Raw genomic sequence first — 17,707 nt, forward strand, 5'->3', positions numbered from 1 at the left:
AGGGTCAGGAGTGCGCTCAGCACTTTTGGGGACTAGCTCTACCTCCCTCCTCAGGTATGAGATCGCCCACAGACTACGTGCCCAAGGCATCAGAGGAAAGAGGTGGCTACCACTACGCAGATGAGTGCATTTCTAGCTACCGAGTAACCAGATTAGCCACGACCCTACCAGTAAACTGCTCTGGATCAGCCACTCACCTGTAGGAGATGTTGTAGTGGTCATCGTTGTTCAAAGTGTTGTGTTCAGGGCCCTTCCAGGTGATTGAGGCCTTGGGGCGGCCACAGACACGACATCTAAAAACAACGGTCTCCCCTGTCTCACATGTGACCTCGCTCAATGGGATAACGAATTCTGGGGGAACTGCAAGGTTAAGGGAGTTTGGTCAATGCCAGTCATCCACCGTACATCTCTCCATCTCTCTCATGTGCTCCTACAAAGCAGTGGAAACCAGAACACCACAGGATAACCCAGGGCACAGGCTCAATGCTCTGCTGCAGAGCCCCCCGTCCTGTGATCCTTTAGATTGGAGGAAAGACAAGAGAACTCACCGTCATAGATATAGTTGGGGTTGAGAAGCTGCAATGGAAAAGACAAAGATTAATAAATTAATAAATTATAATTAATAAAGCCAGGAGTTATTTTCAGGTCGGACACTGCTTCCAGGGCTAGTTATTGTGGGAAGAGCTTGGCTGGTCTGGAACCACAGAGCCAATCCCCTTCTGCTGCTGTTACATGCCCTTGAATGTGCCGTGCCATGGCAATTAGCTGACGGCTATCTTCTTATTCATGAACATGCTACATAACCTGTCCCAGGATCCAGGCAAAGGCCAACTGACCTAAGCACATTATCAGAAACCACACATGGATCTGGTGCGGTGTACAGGTGAAAACCCAGGTCTCAATAAGCCATGTGCCAGCAGAGCTCCCGACTAGTGCAGAGAGAGCCAGTGTGACGCTGCCCCTGTGAGCAGGGAGGGCATCCTCAAGCAAGGCCCAGCTTAGCATCTGCAGAGGCTCATCCTGCTGCCCCTCCTCTTGGCCTCTCACACGCACCTTCACAGATACCTTGTTACTGAGCCCTTCTCGTGGCTTCCTGTACCCGTTCTCCAACTTGCCGTCCCTTTTGCCGTCTTTATCTTTCTTCTCAGACTTCTTCCTTAAACGGAGTGCTGTGTGCCAAGATGTTGACTTCCTAGGTAGGAAAAGACCACACTACTTAGATCCTTTCTTTGCCGTGGTCAGCAGTTGTCACTAGGAAAGTGTCAGAGAAAGGCTAATGGTCACCTGTGCGTCAGAGGTACAAACTGAAGATCTCTAGGAAATGAGATCCCACGAAAACTAACTTCAGAGATACCCACAAAGCAGGTGACAAAGCCAGCCAGCCATTCCTTATGCAAATTTTAAAGATTAAGATACAAAGGTGCCTGCAATAGTTAATTCTGTATCAACCTGACTGGGCCATACTGCGCTGAGAAGTCAAACACACCGCCTTTTAGGGAGGTGCTTTAATGACAAGAACATCTGGACAGGTGAAGCTGCTTGCCCTTCCTCATCCAGTCAGGTGAAGGGACATGGAAGGAACTCTCCAGGGACCCACCTCAGACTTGATGGGTGGTGGCAGTTTGGATTTGCCTGTCTGCACAACTGTGTGAGCCAGTCCCTTGCCAGTCTACCTTCTGATTTGCCTATGCACAGCCTACCCCTGTTTTCCTGAAGAGCTCGAATGGAAACAAAACAGAACGTGAAGCTTTAATCTCGTCTATGTCTGTTACAGGCAAGGCTGACACAGAAAGCTTTCGAACAGGGGTCCTGAACAATACACTCTACCTGACTACCCCGGAGACAGGGGAAGGAGGACAGTCCTAGGGAAGGAGAGATGGACGGATGCATTTCCCTCTGGTGCCAGCCTTCTGCAGGTGCCCGCGCGGCCAGGCAGTACTGTTTTCCAGACACCAACAGTTCTATTCTAGAAGAAGTGTGGCTACTCTCTGACATTTCAGGGAAAAAGTTTCAGAGAGCAGTATGGGCTCAGTTTTCTACACAGCAAAGCTGATTTCAGGCTTAAGTCGATGAGCCTTTGAGTAACAAGAACTCAGGGCAGGGCTGCCAGACCCAGTGGTTCTCAACCTTCCTAATGCTGCCGCCCTTTAAGACACTGTGACCCCCACAACCATAAAACTGTTACTACTTCATAACTAATTTTGCTGTTGTACATCATAATGTAAACAGCTGTGTCTTCCGGTGGTCTTAGGTGACCCCTGTGAAGGATCATTTGACCCCTTTGGGGGTCTTGACCCACAGGTTGAGAACTGCTGATTTATACCTTCCCTGCAGCCTGTGAGTGATGATCCTGTGTCTCTCAAGAGGCCCTGCTCCCTAGCCAAGACCTTTGGGGACTATTCAGTGACCTGAAAAAAAGAGGTATTAGAGGATCTGTTAGAGTAAGGACAGCCCTTCACTTGGGGTCACACAGTTTGCTTAGAGGCAAGCATGACGCAGCTTTCCCTCCAGTGGCTGCTTCCCTCCAGGGCCTTCCAAGACTCCCTGGAATGGCTCCTATCCAGAGCTGTCCACGCTTGGGATGCCCACCGCTGCCACTCACTTGAAAGTCCCGTCCGGGTTCTCCATGATAACTGCACTCGTATGGCCCAAGACGAAGCCTGGAATCCAACCCTCGGCTGCGGGGCACTGGTCAGTGGCGGCTCGGAACACCAGAAACATGTTCTGCTGGTTGCTGGCCAGAATTTGAACGACCTCTCCTTGATAGACGTTTATCTCATCCTCCTTCACTGCCGTGTACTCGTGTGTCACCAGCATGGTGGAGATGTTGCTACTGCTGCTGCTTTCACTCTGCAGGGAAGAGATGAAGAAAACAAGGTGGACAGGGACTGAGAGGAGGTGTGACAGCCGGAGCCACTGCTCACCTCGAGCCATTGGCGCCAGCCCACAGGAGGGCTCAGCAGTCAGACAGGGAGACGGCACACTCCTCCTCCACACTCTTCAACTCAGTGTCCCCTGTGCAACAACTTGCTCAGCAATTGAGAACAACTCCCAAAAGTGCACCTCAGTGCTGATGCCCCGGGGGCCTGACGCTGTTGCATCTTCACTGTGTCCCACACAAGAGGCTCTTATCGCTGCCATGTTGGCTGTTTCCAATTCAAACACGTGTGAGCTTTGAAGGCTGTCGACTAGCCATTTGGCCCCCAAAGCCTCCTAAGAAGGCCATCACTGGGAATGTGCACTCCAGGTCACAGGTTGTTGTTTGCCTAATCTTTGCTACAAGCCCCTGTCCCCCACCACCCAAGAACCAAGAACACAGAACGTCTGAAAGACCAATCCACTAGCGCCCTACTCTTGTGGACAGCCGCTCCGTCTCCTTTATGGCTTTATGTCCCTCAGTGGATGCTCCTTTGACTGAGCTGCCTCAAAGGTCTTCATGTCGCTCTTGTTATGGGAACAAATGGCAGCACATCACACAGCTGCCTTCAAGCTTTGTGGAAGAGACCTCTGAGTGGCTGTGGGGATATCTTCTACTGCCCTTATCCTGAGGCCTCAAGAGCGTTCAGTTTCTTTGGTCAATGACTGGTGTGTCGTTGGCCTGCAACACCTGTTTAGTAACTCAGTCAATGCAACGAGAAGGCAAAAGTAAAACCATGTTGGTTTCTTAAGGTCTCCAGCTCGGCACATGAGCTGAATGAACGGAACACAAATGGCAGTCACCTGTCCTGTGATCTCACCTGACTGGTGACCTACTGTTCTAGGAAAGAAGAAAGGAGAGAGGGCTATTTCCTCAGAATCCCTCTTAGGGAATGGCTTCCAGACCCTGGTTTCTGTGAGCTTGCTCTTGAATGCTTTTGCACTGGTTTACACCGTCGCTGCAGGCTATTTACAGAGGTCAGCAAGTACCCTGGGGCACTCTGGGCGGGAAAGATCATGTGGCCCAGTCACCCTTTGCAGTCCTGGTCTATTGAGCTTGTCAGAACCTGCTGGAGCAGACGGCTGACCACTATTCTGAGATGGGACATGAGACCCACCTGCTCTTCTCTGCCTGCTGCTTGTGTTCCTGACTTATACCCGCAGTGTGCCCACTTCCTGCCTGTAACCCTTCAGTTCAAAGGTTCCATGCATGTTCCCTTTGTACTTTCAGTGTGTGTGTACCTTAGTATTTTGATTTAGATGGTGGGACCTAGCAGCTGTGGGGTGGCCGAGGGAAACGTATGAGAAATGTAACCGAAACCATTTGGTGCCACAGCTGCCAAGGTTAGGGCATCACCGTGCACACATTTCATAACTGGAGTGATTTTCAACAATCACAGCTCTGTCACTTCTGGCCTGGATAGGCACCAGGGCTTCCAAATGGGGCTTCCTCAATTCCCACAATCTCCTTGCTATTCATAGAGCATGGCCATCTATCTCCTCTCAGACTAGTGTGAGAAGTGTGCACAGGCCACACAGCCAGTGACAGAGAGGTAGGGCTAGGGCTGGCTCTAATGTGGGCTCTTCTGCTGCCCTCATGGTGAGAGGGAAAGTCCATCAATGGCACAGCAGACAGGCTCACCCAGTCAGACTGGGGCCATCTATTTGCACCCTGATCTCAGAATTCCACAGAAGGTAGCATCTGGAGCATGAGGAAGGACACTTCCAGAGGTCAGACATAGCAGCCTGTCTATAATCTGGAACAGTTCCTCAGAGGTGGTCACAGGAAAGGAGAGCCTGCTGACCTGCCCAGCAACTTAGCACTGCAAAGGCCCCTTCCGTCCAGAGCCATGAACAGGGACATTTCATACCCCTCCCTGATGTGAGGCATTCTGACTAAAGCTCAGCCTGTCAATTTCCTTTTCCAAGCTTCTTCCACAAAAGCAGCAGCAAGAGGCAGAAGTCAAAGGCCACTCCCCAGTGGGTCGGACTCTGGCCTTGTGTGATGCACCGTGCCTCCCTCAGGGTGGAGCTCTGCCCAGACCCAGAGATGAGGGCCTGGCCCCTGTGCTAGAGCAGTCACTCACTCGGAGACATAGGCCTGAACGCATCTCCCTGCTTACTAGAAATGTGCATAGGTTAGGGGTGCAGGAGATGCCAGCAGACCCAGTCTGTATGGGTCACAGTGCAGAGACCAGGCCTGGTCACTGAGCAGACAACTGGGTCTCGGTGTGACTGTCAGTGGGCTGTCTGCCCACCTAGAGTTCCCGATCTAGCTGGACGCTCCCTTCTCTGTAGCATCATAGCGGGGTCAGACACAGTGACCGCACACCATCGGACACCTGCTTAACCACTCAGTGGTTAACTCAGGTGTAGATGAACTCAGAGACCCACTTCTTAATTTCCTCCACAAATAAAGAGGGAGGCTGAGCTAATCAAAACACCTAACAAAAAAGACAGGCTCAAGAATTCGAATGAGGGATTAATAGAAGTCCAGAGGAAAGAGACATGCAGAAACTAGACTTTATATATAAATATATATACAACGAGAGACACAGACCCTTTTAGGGAAATGTATTTAAAAATTTATAAAGCGATCAAACATACACTCGTTAGAACAGTTCTGTGCACTCACGCATGCCTTCAGGAGTGTTATGGGCTGGGTCACCTGCCCTGTAGGAAACAGCCGGAGGACAGTGAGGAGCCCACAGAGTTGGGGGAGCCCAGCAGAGACACCCGTCAGCCTGAGAATACAATGCAAGTGACCGCAAAGTGAGCCCGGTGCAGAAGCACTCGACCTGCCCCGCATCCTCTCTGGAGGCCTGAGGCCCAGCCATCTCTGGAGAAGTTGGGTGTCCAGGTGCCCTGGCCAGTGTCTCTCCAGGAGACTTGGGGTGGAGGAAACTTTCCCACTGGGTAGATTCCTGTTCCCTAATGCCATCTTATTTTGCTTTGAGCTGTTGTTGGAAGTTTTCTTGAGGAAAAAAAATTTTTTTTCATCAGATGACTGAAAAAAGCAGCGAAGACAACTTATGGTGTAAAAGAGCGGAAACTAAGCAATGAGCAAAAAGCTTAGAAGGTATACATGTCGTTGTGAGTAGTAGAGAACAGAAAAAGACCCCTCCAAAAAGCAGGAGAAAAAAAAAGTGTGAGCGAGGAGGCAGGGCCCAAAGAGCAAGTCCCAAGATGCTTTGCTGGTCAGAAACTGGAGACTTAAAGATGCTGCATTGAGGAGATTAATGGTGCGCTTTCTCTTAACAGGGAGACAGGAATAAAGCGAGAAGCAGGTTAGTAGAGAGGAGAGCAGGCGCTGTCCGTGGTCCCGAGAGGGGTTAGAGGAGGCTGCATTCACTTGGTGGTTGGGTGCCAGCGCGGCCCCGCAGGGCACGGACGCGAGTGTACACACAGAGGCCACGGACGTGTCTACTCAGACAACGCACAGGAGAGCTGGAGAAGGCGATTACTGCTGCACAGTGCTGGAGAGCTGGAGTTAGTACGGAGGTTTAGAAGAGCTGGCGGGACAGAGGCGGTGGGGTGGATGGGCGCAGGCTCCCTGGCACTCTTACCCCGTTGCTCTGAGTGGACTGCACGGACTGCTCGCTGGCCGAGGAGCACGTGCTCATGCGGTCCGTGTCCTTGCTGGGGGCTGCATGGCGGTGCGTCTGTCGCTGGAGGGAGTCACTGTCCCCCGGGAAGGTGAAGGAGCTTGGCCGGCTGGCAGGGGAAGCAGGAATGGAGCTCCAGAAGGAGCCCCCCTTCTGCAGGGGGCTGCTGGGAGGAAAGGCCTCCTTGCCAAAAGGAGAAGGGAACGTGGTGGAGAGAGGAGAGTTCAGCGGCGAGACGGCCCCCGGCCTAGTCTTGCCCAGAGGCAGCGGGCCCAGGTTCCCCCGGGCATCCTTGGTGTTTCCATCTTGGCTTGTACCGGAAGTACTCCCCAGGGCCTTCCGGGGGCTCTCCATCACCTTCATCTTGGGAATGGGTTCTGTCTCTCGCTCATGACCTTCGGAGTCTCCACTCAGGGGGAGCCTGCTGGGCTGGCCAAGGCTGGCCTCGAGGGCCAGGCTGTTGCTGGGGGTAGGCAGTGAGGGGCTGGGAGCAGACATACCTGACATCTTGTCTGCCTCTGCCTGGCTTGAGGCTGCAGAGGAGACCAGCATGGGGGGGTGGTGTCTGACAGGCTGTGGGATCCTGGAGGGCCTGCTCCTGCTCGAGCTGGGGCCACTGCTGCAGCTGCTGGGGCCACTGCCATGGCTGCTGCTGCCTCCACTGGAGGCCCCGCTGCCACCGCTGCCCCCGCCCCCGCCGCTGCTGCCCCCGCTGCCACTGCCGCCGCCCCCGCTATGGTTCCTCTGGTACTCGATGGGTGATGTCAAGGCTGTAAGAAAGCAATTCAACAGGAGAAAGTCAGTTAGGGTACCAAGGATATTCCAGGGTTTTGTTATTTTGTTTTTTTTAAAGGCTACACACAACCAGAAGGGCATGAGAGTCAGTGAGCTAATTCAGACGAATGCTTATGATCATAGGAGCCCACTCCCACCCTAGGGGCAACATCATTTGTCGGTGGGTGAGTTAGACAGCAGCCTGGGGCAAATGCCAGGCAGATTACTATCAGCCAACGGTGACAGGTACTCAGTGCCTCTGTCCCCGACTTTGGAATGTCCTGCAATTCACTGAGACAGGAACACCGTAATATTTCCATGGTCTGGACTTAGGCACAGAACATGGATAGGCAGAAAAGGATGCAGAGAAGCATTTAAATCTCAACTGTATTTTCCAGTTCTTCATTATCCACCAAGTTACAGTGAGAGTAACTTGGAAACAGAGAGGAACTGACAGTCACAGGACTACTGCAGAGAGCAGGGGGCCGGAAGAGGGCCGCTAGCCACTGTTGGGTAATCAGCTTAGCTAGAATCTCTGGAGCGATGAGTCTGTCTATCTACAGGCAGAGTCTTGCACTCTCTCTCTCTCTCTCTCTCTCTCTCTCTCTCTCTCTCTCTCTATATATATATATATATATATATATATATATATATATATATATCGCAGGCTGGCTTTGAGTTTGTAACGCTCTTGCTTTGGCTTCTCGGGTGCTAAGAGTATAGGTATGCACGGTCACATGCATCCATGACCTGGTTTTTATTGGGTATGCAATGCACTTGCCAATGATTCTGGCATTTTTGATCCGTTTCATATCCTCGGGATCACCTCAAACTCCCCTTTCATAGGATGGGGATCTACTATATCATCTGTGCACAGCAGAACATGACAACGGACTCTGAGGAGTGCTCCCTGAAAGTCAAGTGGCTGCCCCAAATCCTGACTGCCACCAAAACCCAGTAACATTCTAGACAAACTATCAGCCCACTGTGCCTCAGCTTCCTAACTGCAAGAGATACAGTGGACAGTAAGCTCTGTCGCTATCCACAGGTAACGAGAGTGCTGAGACACGGAAGCATGTGTGTTAGTGAAGGAAGATGCAGCTGGTAAGAGGGTACATCACCATTTAAAAAGTTGCGCTGGTTTTCTAAGATTTGGTTGATTTCATGGATCCACGTTTGTCGGACACTTGGACTGGATGAATGCAAAATGAAGGTCTCCACGGCATCGCCCGTCCTGGATGTCAGGGCAAACTTACAGGGATCGCTCTCCACATTCTCCTCCAGGCAAAGGCAACTCACCTTTAAAACAGCAAGTCCTTGTTTACCACAGCCACGGCATGGGGGCATCCTGAGTATTCTCCACCTATCTGAAGGATGGCTGACAGAATACACCTGCCGTAGAGCGTTTGGTACCCAGCTTTAATGTAAGAGGATGCTCTGCCACGCACCGCAACAACAGGGCCAGACTTTTGAAAAACCATGCCAACTTAGTAAGCTCCCTCACAAGCATAGATATGTGAGGCTCCACATACAAGGTATCCTGAAGCAGAGAGAGGCATGGGGATTGTCAAGGGCTACTGGGAGGGGACAATAAGGGTGTCCTTTTTAATGGTGATGATGTCCTACTGAATGGGTGGAGAGTTTAACTCTCGCAAGATGAAAGCACTCCCGGGTCTGAGGGTAGTAGCACAGCACAGATGTACTTAATATCAGTAATGTTGTTACTGTATGTTATATACATTTTACCACAGAAATTAAAGTATGACGTGAATCGCATCCTATGTTGATATGGCAAAACTACTTTTTAATTGACTTCTCTTAGCTGAACAGCCTCAGCTACCACCACCGGTCAAGCACTCCTAAAACCCTGTATGGTCTGCAGTGATGGTCTGCCCTGAAGACGGGAGCTCACGAACTACCGGCATAAAGTGCTTTTAGGCTATGCATACAAAGTGAACAGGACACACGCACTTTGCGTTTAGCTGCGTCCCATCCTGGGGGCTGCTGAGACGGCTTCCATGGTTAAAGGGCTTGCTGCACAATCTGACCTCATCCCTGGAGTCACATAAATGTAAAAGGAGAGAACCAACTCCACAAAGCTTTTGTCTGGCGTCTACATGTGCAATGTGGCATGTACCATGTACACCCATAAATATATCTAGGTACCATGGCTAAGTTGCCAGTATGCATATGTACACAGTAAATGTTTTTTAAATGAAAAGAAAAAGCAGGAAACCAGAAAGACCTTTTGTCTGCAGCACTTCAATAACGAGTATTCAAACATTATTAGGAAGTGGTTCAAAGCCATTTAAAATCTCAGTGCAAAGGCCCTTATCAAGGGTTCAATGGCTTGACTAACAGCTGACCCAATTACCTAGCCAGGACTAGTTATTTCAAAGCCTCTTCTGCAACTAGCTAGCACTCATTCTTTACTTCTCCAAAACTAAAACCTCACCAAGCAGTGGTGGCACAGGCTTTAATCCCCATACTTGGGAGGCAGAAGCAGGCAGATCTCTGAGTCTGAGGCTAGCATGGTGTACAGACTGAGTTCCAGGACAGCCAGGGATACACAAAAAATCCCTGTCCCAAAATAAAAATTAAAAATCTATATTAAGGTGCCTATCATGTAAAGACACTTGTCCCCAAGCTCAGTGATCTGAATTTGATCCCAGGGATCCTGTGACGGAAGAGAACTGATTCCCATAAGTTTCCCTCACTTCATTCACATTCTAAGGCAGACAAGCACATACACAACACATAAAGATATAGAAATGTACTAAAAAGAGAGGTTAAAATCTCATATATCAAAAAGGATATGCAAGTGTATCTGACAGTGATGAAAATACAGAAAATCACCTCACAGAAGCACCAGAAACATAACATAATACATCAATGGGACTTCAAAGGTGCTGGGGTGACTTTCTGACCATAGACTTGTGAATAGAAATTTTAAGGGGTGGGTCAGCATTGGACATGCCTTTGGAGGGGGTTCCCACAGTAGCCGGCACTTGCCTCAGGCCGTGGCCGCTCTTCCTTTTTGCCTGGCTCTGAAGCCTTTATAGACCCTTATGAGCAAAAGCTCATCTGGCTCAAAGGCTGGGTCCATGGACCAACCTTTGCTGGCACGGGCTCCAGGAACCACCAGACTCTATGAGAGCCCAAGGAGAGCGTGCCCTGCCTGGCCAGTACACAGTGAAGCCTATGGACTCAAAGGGCATATGCAGTTCCTTAGGGCCTGTGACGGTGCCACCAGTGTTAGTACAGGAGGCCCGGAGAGAGGGGAACACATCTCCCTGCAGACATAGCAAGAGCTTAGGGGAGGTGCAAGCATAAATCTCCTAGGGATCACCCGCTGGCTCCGGGCTCCTTTCTGCCATTCTGTCATCCTTGATTTGTCTCTTTCACGAATCATAAAGTTATTTCTGTCTCTTAACCTTTCCCGGCCACCACAGGGCAAGCTACCCTTGGGCAGAGGGGGTATCTGCCCCATCTCTGGAAACCTCAGGATCCCTCTCTGGAATGGAGAATGAGACACTTGGCTGGCTCTTTTCTTTGGCCTTAGGCCAAGACTCTGAAGGTGAGGCTTGGAGTTGTTACACGGTCACCCAGAGGGCAACGCTATACACTGCCCAATGGATATAGTCACATAGGTATTAAATATGTCATGCAGTGTTGCAGCTCCAGAGTACAGGAAGCAGAGAGGGGCTGGACGCAATTTTAAGATTCATCAGTGGAGTAGAAGGTTTTGTAAATATTTAACAAAAGAAGCATTGGAAACATCCCATAACCAGAAAAGTCCTTAGCATGACCGGTACGCGTGCTCGCCCATGAAGCTCACAGGATGCGGTTACCTTGATACTGTTCTTGAACAGAAATCCTGGCATGGAAAAGCCCTTTTTCTTATCAAGCGGTTCGCTGAATATGACAATCTGTTCAAAGAGGAAAACCCGCCTCTCTTTGCATCGGGGCAGAAGCCCTGCATCTTGGTCTGTGACCAGGAATGTGTCCTGTAAGAGCAGTTTACCCTGGGCAACAATTTTACCCTAAAACGAGAAGAGGGGAGGGAGGGAGGGAGGGAAGGAGGGAGGGAGGGAGGGAGGGAGGGAGGGAGGGAGGGAGGGAGGGAGGGAGGGAGGGAGAAGACATTGCATTCTCAGTGACCAGTGACTATTTTCTTTGGTTTCCACCCACAGAATGATGGTCCCTTCTAGGATCTACAGAGCCTTTTTTTTTTTTTTTACTTGAACCAATTCTCAGCTCCGAGTAAAACAATTCTTAGTTAAAAGTCTTGTCAACCCTGTGTAACTAACTCTCAGAGAGTAAGAACAGGCTTCTTTAGGGATGGTTCTCATATAAAAGGCAGCCACTCCTCTCTGTGTTGTCAGCAGAAGTCTCTCAGGTACAGACTGGGCTAGTCTGAGAAACACAGACTTGGGACATTAAGCCTGGACGCTCCAGGGAGCAGGTGGCAAGAAACATTACAGCATCGCCCACCTTCTTACTCAACTGGAAGGACAGCTTCTGGTCTGAATTTGCACATAGAGTGTGCAACCTGTACAAGCTGGGTAGGCTCGAGAACCCAGTGATCCTGAAGTCAGTCTCCCAGGGATGAGAGAGGGCGGGAGCCTTCACCCCTAGCTTTGGTGGCTTTAGAGGCCTGGAGAGGATGCAGAGGCTGTCAGGGACAGAGCATGACCCTGCTCGCCTCTCCTCTAATGGCTTCAGGCAGAGGAAGGTTCCCTAAAGCAAAGCAAAGGTCCCGGAAAGAGAGGGGACAATGGAGAGAGAGGAAGGAAGGAAGGAAGGAAGGAAGGAAGGAGGGAAGGAGGGAGGGAGGGAAGTAAGGAGGGAGGAAGGGAGGGAAGGAAGGAAGGAGGGAAGCATGCACGTGCAGAGGAAGGCCTGGGACCCAGCATTACGTCAAATCCTTGCAGCCGCCCGACGTTCATCATGTCGTTGCAGCGCTTCGGCACTATGCACATGACCTCTACAGCTTTCTGTGGGTGGGAAGAAAGCAGGGTCAGCACTCATGCTCCTCCCAGGAGCCCACCCGTCAGTGCCAACCCTCCGCTGCACCCCCAGTTTTAGCTTCTCTCCCTCCACACCTCCAGAGTACAGAGATGGCATACAGATACCTCAGAGATCCCCACACCCTCATGGGCCCCACCCCAGGACCAGGCCTCATGCCAGGAGGGGTTTGCACGAGAGCAGCAGAGCCCTAAGTACCTCTAATTCGGACGTGTCCAGGCTAGCTTTTTTTGAGTACTTGAGGAAGTCCTGTGGGGAAACGAAGAGAGAGGCGTGGTGAGAATGATGGGCAGGGCAGCTGGCCCCGACTGCCCTTAATGCAATGGGCACCTTTGGTTCGGGGCATTTATTCCACATTCTCCCTCTCCTCTCAGAACCACAAACCAAGGCATCTTGATGCTGCAGCCACCCTTGCTGCCCAGTTTATCCTGAGACTAGCTGTGGCCTCTCTCCCTGTGCAGGCCCCAAGTTTCACGTGATGTCATCTCCGATGGTGCTTGCTAACTTAAAGTAATTCCTAGCTATTGCTAGGCCATATGGGAACTCAAAGTTTAGTTTTCTTAAGACTCTAAAAGGAGGGGCTGGAGAAATGGCTCAGCAGTTAAGAGCACCGGCTACTCTTGTAGAGGATCTGGGGATATCCAGCACCCACACAGTGGCTGACAACTGTTAGTAATTCTGGTTTCAGGGGTTCCCACACCCTCTTTTGGTCTCCATGGGTGCCAGGCACACATGTGGTAAACAGGCATGCATGGGCAAAACACTCAAACACATAAAATAAAACTAAAAAAATTTTTTTAAATCCTAGAAAATTAAAAAATAAGGCTGTTAATGGTCTGGAGAGATGGCCCAGCAGCTAAGAGTGGGCTGTTCTTCCAGGGGACCTAAGTTTGATGCCCAACAGACACAGCAGCTCACAACCATCTGCACTCCCAGGCCCTGGGGCACTTCCTCTTCTGGCCTCCTGGGGCACCAGGCATATAGGGTGCACAGATATACACGTAGGCAGAACACCCCCACACATGAAACATACATATATATGTTTAAAGATGAGGTTGACAGAGCCGAAGAAAAATCACTAGCATTCCAAGGTATGTAGCAGACAATTACTTGATTCAGATCTGGAGAGGCGTGAACTATTGGAGAACTGTGCAAAGAGTTACTTTGAAACACTTAGGACCAGAAATAACAAAGAAGCAGCTTTGTGAGACCGCAGCAAGACTTTCCCGGACAAGGTAGAGGTGTGGACGGGGAGGGAAGAACCACCCATTCGGCACAGTGACCAACGACGCTGCTTTCACCTCCACAGGCCTCACCTTCAGGAGCAGCTGGTACTTCATGATTCTCTGCACAGGTTTGATCAACAGATCAGTGAGCTGCAGTCTGTGGCCCAGGCGCTGCTTTAAGTCCTGGGGATTTTAAGAGGAAGACAAAGCAAACCACCTCAAGAGTTGCTTGTCAAAAGGCAACATTTCGTTCCTTATAATTCTACTTCTAACAGTCCTAGAAAAAGGAGGCAACAAAATTTACGGCTTCTTGAAGGCTTCTTTCTGACTGCCTGACTGTTCCCAGGGCTGGAGAGATGGTTCAGTGGTTAGCAGGACTCAGGTTCAGCTCCCATCATCCTCTGTGTGCTTACCACTGCCCAGCTCCAGACCTGCCTATGGTGGGTTGAATAGGAATGGCTCTCAGACTCTTGTTTGAATGTCTGACCTAGGGAGTGGCACTATTAGGAGATATGCTACTGTGAAGGAAGGCATTGAGGTCTCAGATGCTAGGCCTAGTGTGGCTGTCTCCTTTTGCTGCCTGCAGATCAAGCTCTTTCTCCAGCACGGTCTCTGCTTACATGCCGTGGTGTTTCTCACAATGGCGATAATGAACCAAACCTCTGAACCTACAAGCCAGCTCCAATTAATTTTCCTTTGTAAAAGTCGCCTTGGTCATGGTGTCTCTTCACAGCAATAAAACCCTAACTAAGACACTGCCTACTGCCATAACCCCAGTTCCAATGACCTCTTCTGACTTCCACTGGCACCAGGCATACAACTACAACAACCACAACCACCAAGACACAATGAAACTCTGGAGTCATTTCCCATGCACTACCAGCAACTGAGCTGAAGGCCTTAGGCATAGCACAAAGTGCTTTACCATGGAGCTCTACTCCCAGCCGTTTACTATTTCTTTAAGTCATTTATTTTATTTTGAGATGGGGTTTTGTTAAGTAATCCAGGGTGAACTTTATCTTCCTATGTAGCCCAAGGGAACCTTAACCTTGTGATCTGCCCTGCAGCAGGGTTCCCAGGGTCACACCATTTATTGTTAAGCACTCAGTCTTCTGCATGCTAGGGACTGTGACTATAGACCGAGTCACACCCACTCCTCTGATTTATAGATTGCAAAGCGAGCTTTAGGAACCCAATCTCTCAGGTCATTTTGGTGAGGATTCTTTTGTCCTAAGACATCATGGCACTCTAAATCAAGTAATCCCAGTGCAGAAAGAATCAGAAACCACCCGTCCCCATGTTGAATCTTACCTCAAAAAAGGTGTCGATGTACTCGGAGACAATGTGCTCAGACTTTGGTTTATTTTGACAATAAACTATGTACATGTGCAACCTTCTCTCCTAGGAATCAAAAGGCAAACAGATGGTTAAACTGCGGAGAGTTTGGGTCAGCACGGAGCACACAGTCCCACACACAGAGCAGCGGTCATCTTAAAGCAAAGCTGCCACACTGGGGAGCTCACTCCACATTCAGGGCGTTTGGCTACCCTGGCTCTGTGGCTCTGAAATAGCCCTCTGCTCTCACTGCTGGCACAGACAGGACCCCTCACTTGCCTGTACCAACACCACCAATGGCAGCTCAAGAACACAGTCCTATCACGCCCAGGCTGCCAGCAGTCCCAGTGACCAGTCTGTTTTTAGTAAGTCTTTATAATCTCAGATCCCAAGGCAGGAAAAACAGTGACACTAGGCTCTCAGAGCTATGTATGTAAACTCTCAGGGTCCTTGAGGACTATCTGTGGTTCCCTTCAGTCAAAAATTACTTTCAAAACAGTGCTAGATACCATCACCCTCCTGCAGTGGTGACCCGCGCCAATGCAGCATGGGTCCACAGTGGGGGAAACTGCTGCCATCACAGCAAGGATTTGTCACCACTGCAAACCTGCCGTGGCATGTGCCAGCTTCCTTCCGAATGCCACCGATGGCATAATACAGCCACTCAACCTCTTATAACCCCACAGGGCACACAGTTCCTTCAGCAGTGTCGGGACACAAGTCTACAGGACCCTTTTGCTTCTTTAGTAACTGCCTGGGGAAAAGCACTTGTGACTGAAGTGAGCTCATCAAGTGCATTTGATGGGAACCACCAGTTAGTTGAGCCTGACAGAGTGATGGGCACGCGCTGTACTTCTTACTCCAGAATCTGGTGGGAGTTCTCTTGAGCACAGATGAAGTAAACTTGTCATCCCAAGACTAGACACACAGCTGGCAATGCAGACAAACAGTGAAAACCCAAAGTCGAGAGGAGGAAAAAAATGAAGACTTCTGGAAAACATGTGCCTTCGCCCAACAATGCCTAGAGCCTCTCCGGGTGGAGCACGGGTGATGCTAAGTCTGACTGGGATAACGCATGATGAACTGCCAACATCTTCAGGATCCTGCTGAGTCAGCAGCCAGCTTCCAACTGGCCGGCTCGAGACTCTCCCAACTGTGCCTGGAGCAAACAGCCCCGAAGGCCAGTCAGCTGAACAGACAGATATCCAGCGAGGGAGATCTCATACAGCCTTTCGGAGCCTGTGCTTTTCCAGCCTGTGCGAACCTATCCTTTACCAAACAAAGGCAAAGATAGCTATGCACAATTACTTGAAGAGAATATTTAAGGTATCCATCCATCTTCAAGTCTTGTCTGTGTGAAGATGAATTTTTTCACGTGCTTCACAGTAACAATAATAAACCTCATAAGGTGCTGAGTGTAAAAAGCAGATATGAAAATCTACCTTCTACTAAGACCACTGTTAAAGATATGCAAAACCACAAAAGCCTCATTATGTTTGAAAATATAGTGATTTTTTTTTTCAAAAAATAACTCGAGTATGTATCACTCATCTTAGATATACATGTATATTTGGCTAGTGCATCAAGCCTACTGCAGGTATGGGCAGGTAGGTACAGTCACTAAATACTTGTTTGCCTTCAGACGCCTGCAAGGTTACTGTGTCGAGCCTGTCTGTCTCTCGAGCCTGCTGACCTGTATTGCTGCACTGCCCAGGACTGGGACCACAGGTAACTCAGGAAGACAACCGAAAGTGTCTGACAGTATGTCCTCCTGTAAATGTCAAGAGGCCTCATCGTCAAGTCACTAAGGATGCCAGGAACAGAACAGAATATAAATATTGCCTCTGTACTCACGTGTTTTACAAAAAGGGATCCTAGTTTTTCTGGATCTTCAAGGCACTTCTCCAACTCTCCTAAAAAAAAGCTGGAGACAGAGGAATGTGAGAACTCTTTCCAACTTGTCTTCTTAACTGTAGACTCAGTCAATGAGGAGGGGGGCTGCTGGGAAGACTCTAGTATATCTCTCAAGTGTAGGCAGAAAAGACTTGGTGAGGACAAAATTTAAAAACAGAGTGCACAAAGCCAAGAAAGAAGAGGTTTCCCCTCCACTCCTTTGAATAATTAATATTTCTTGTCTCCATTTCTTTCAAGGACACATGCACTAACATCTGGCCAGATACTGAATGAAAACAAATTTCCAACTCAGTAGGTCCTTTTCATTTCTGAAAACTCAGTCTTCTTATCTATGGCGTTCAATGATAATTTTAGAAGTCCAGCCTGGTGATTTCCCCTGGGCCACTTTTGTGAAACGTTCCCAAATGTCCCTGAAGCTGGGCTGTAGTTAGGCTCTTCCGCTTCACAAAGGATTAAAGGACAAACACGGCACAGCTGCATCTGGTCCAGGACGTGGGTGACCTTATCACTCATGCATTTATTTTCTGCAAGTTGTGCGGACCTTTGCAGCGCTGGAGCTTTACTGTCTCCCTGGCTCTGCAGACGCTCTGATGTACAACATCTCTGAGCCCAATTTCAATGGACATCGCAGGGACCAGTCCTTTTCCTTTCCCTGTCACAGCTTAGGAACAAGCCTTGGGAGAAGTTGAAATACACACACACACACACACACACACACACACACACACACACACACACGCACACGCGCGCGCGCGCACGCGCCTTTATTTATACATCTGTTTTTATGTGCTTGTGTGTTCATGCTTATATGCAACGGTATACAAGTGGAGGACATTTACTGGGGTCGGTTCTGGGATTGAACTCAGGTCCTCAGGCTTGGTGGCAATCACTTTTGCCTGTTGAGCCATC

General features: G+C 49.8%; 1 protein-coding gene across 4 annotated transcripts in view; it reads right to left on the reverse strand.

The window, feature by feature from the left end:
• The window catches only part of Trio (trio Rho guanine nucleotide exchange factor), a 295,435-nt gene that overhangs the window by 9,338 nt on the left and 268,390 nt on the right, over positions 1-17,707 (reverse strand). Inside the window, exons 41-52 of one of the 4 annotated variants that reach the window (XR_015662892.1) lie at positions 16,739-16,808; positions 14,861-14,950; positions 13,640-13,732; positions 12,522-12,572; positions 12,215-12,292; positions 11,147-11,338; positions 8,417-8,594; positions 7,022-7,291; positions 2,603-2,850; positions 1,054-1,192; positions 549-576; positions 198-360 (exon numbers count right to left, since the gene is read on the reverse strand). Coding sequence is in view for 3 of the 4 variants with exons in the window: in NM_001107658.3 (NP_001101128.3) it covers positions 198-360; positions 549-576; positions 1,054-1,192; positions 2,603-2,850; positions 6,483-7,291; positions 8,417-8,594; positions 11,147-11,338; positions 12,215-12,292; positions 12,522-12,572; positions 13,640-13,732; positions 14,861-14,950; positions 16,739-16,808 (2,139 nt within the window). In the remaining variant the exon portion in view is untranslated. 4 annotated transcript variants of the gene reach the window in all.

The sequence above is a fragment of the Rattus norvegicus genome, chromosome 2 (genome assembly GCF_021556685.1).
Source record: "Rattus norvegicus strain SHRSP/BbbUtx chromosome 2, alternate assembly SHRSP_T2T, whole genome shotgun sequence".
Lineage (NCBI taxonomy): Eukaryota > Metazoa > Chordata > Mammalia > Rodentia > Muridae > Rattus > Rattus norvegicus.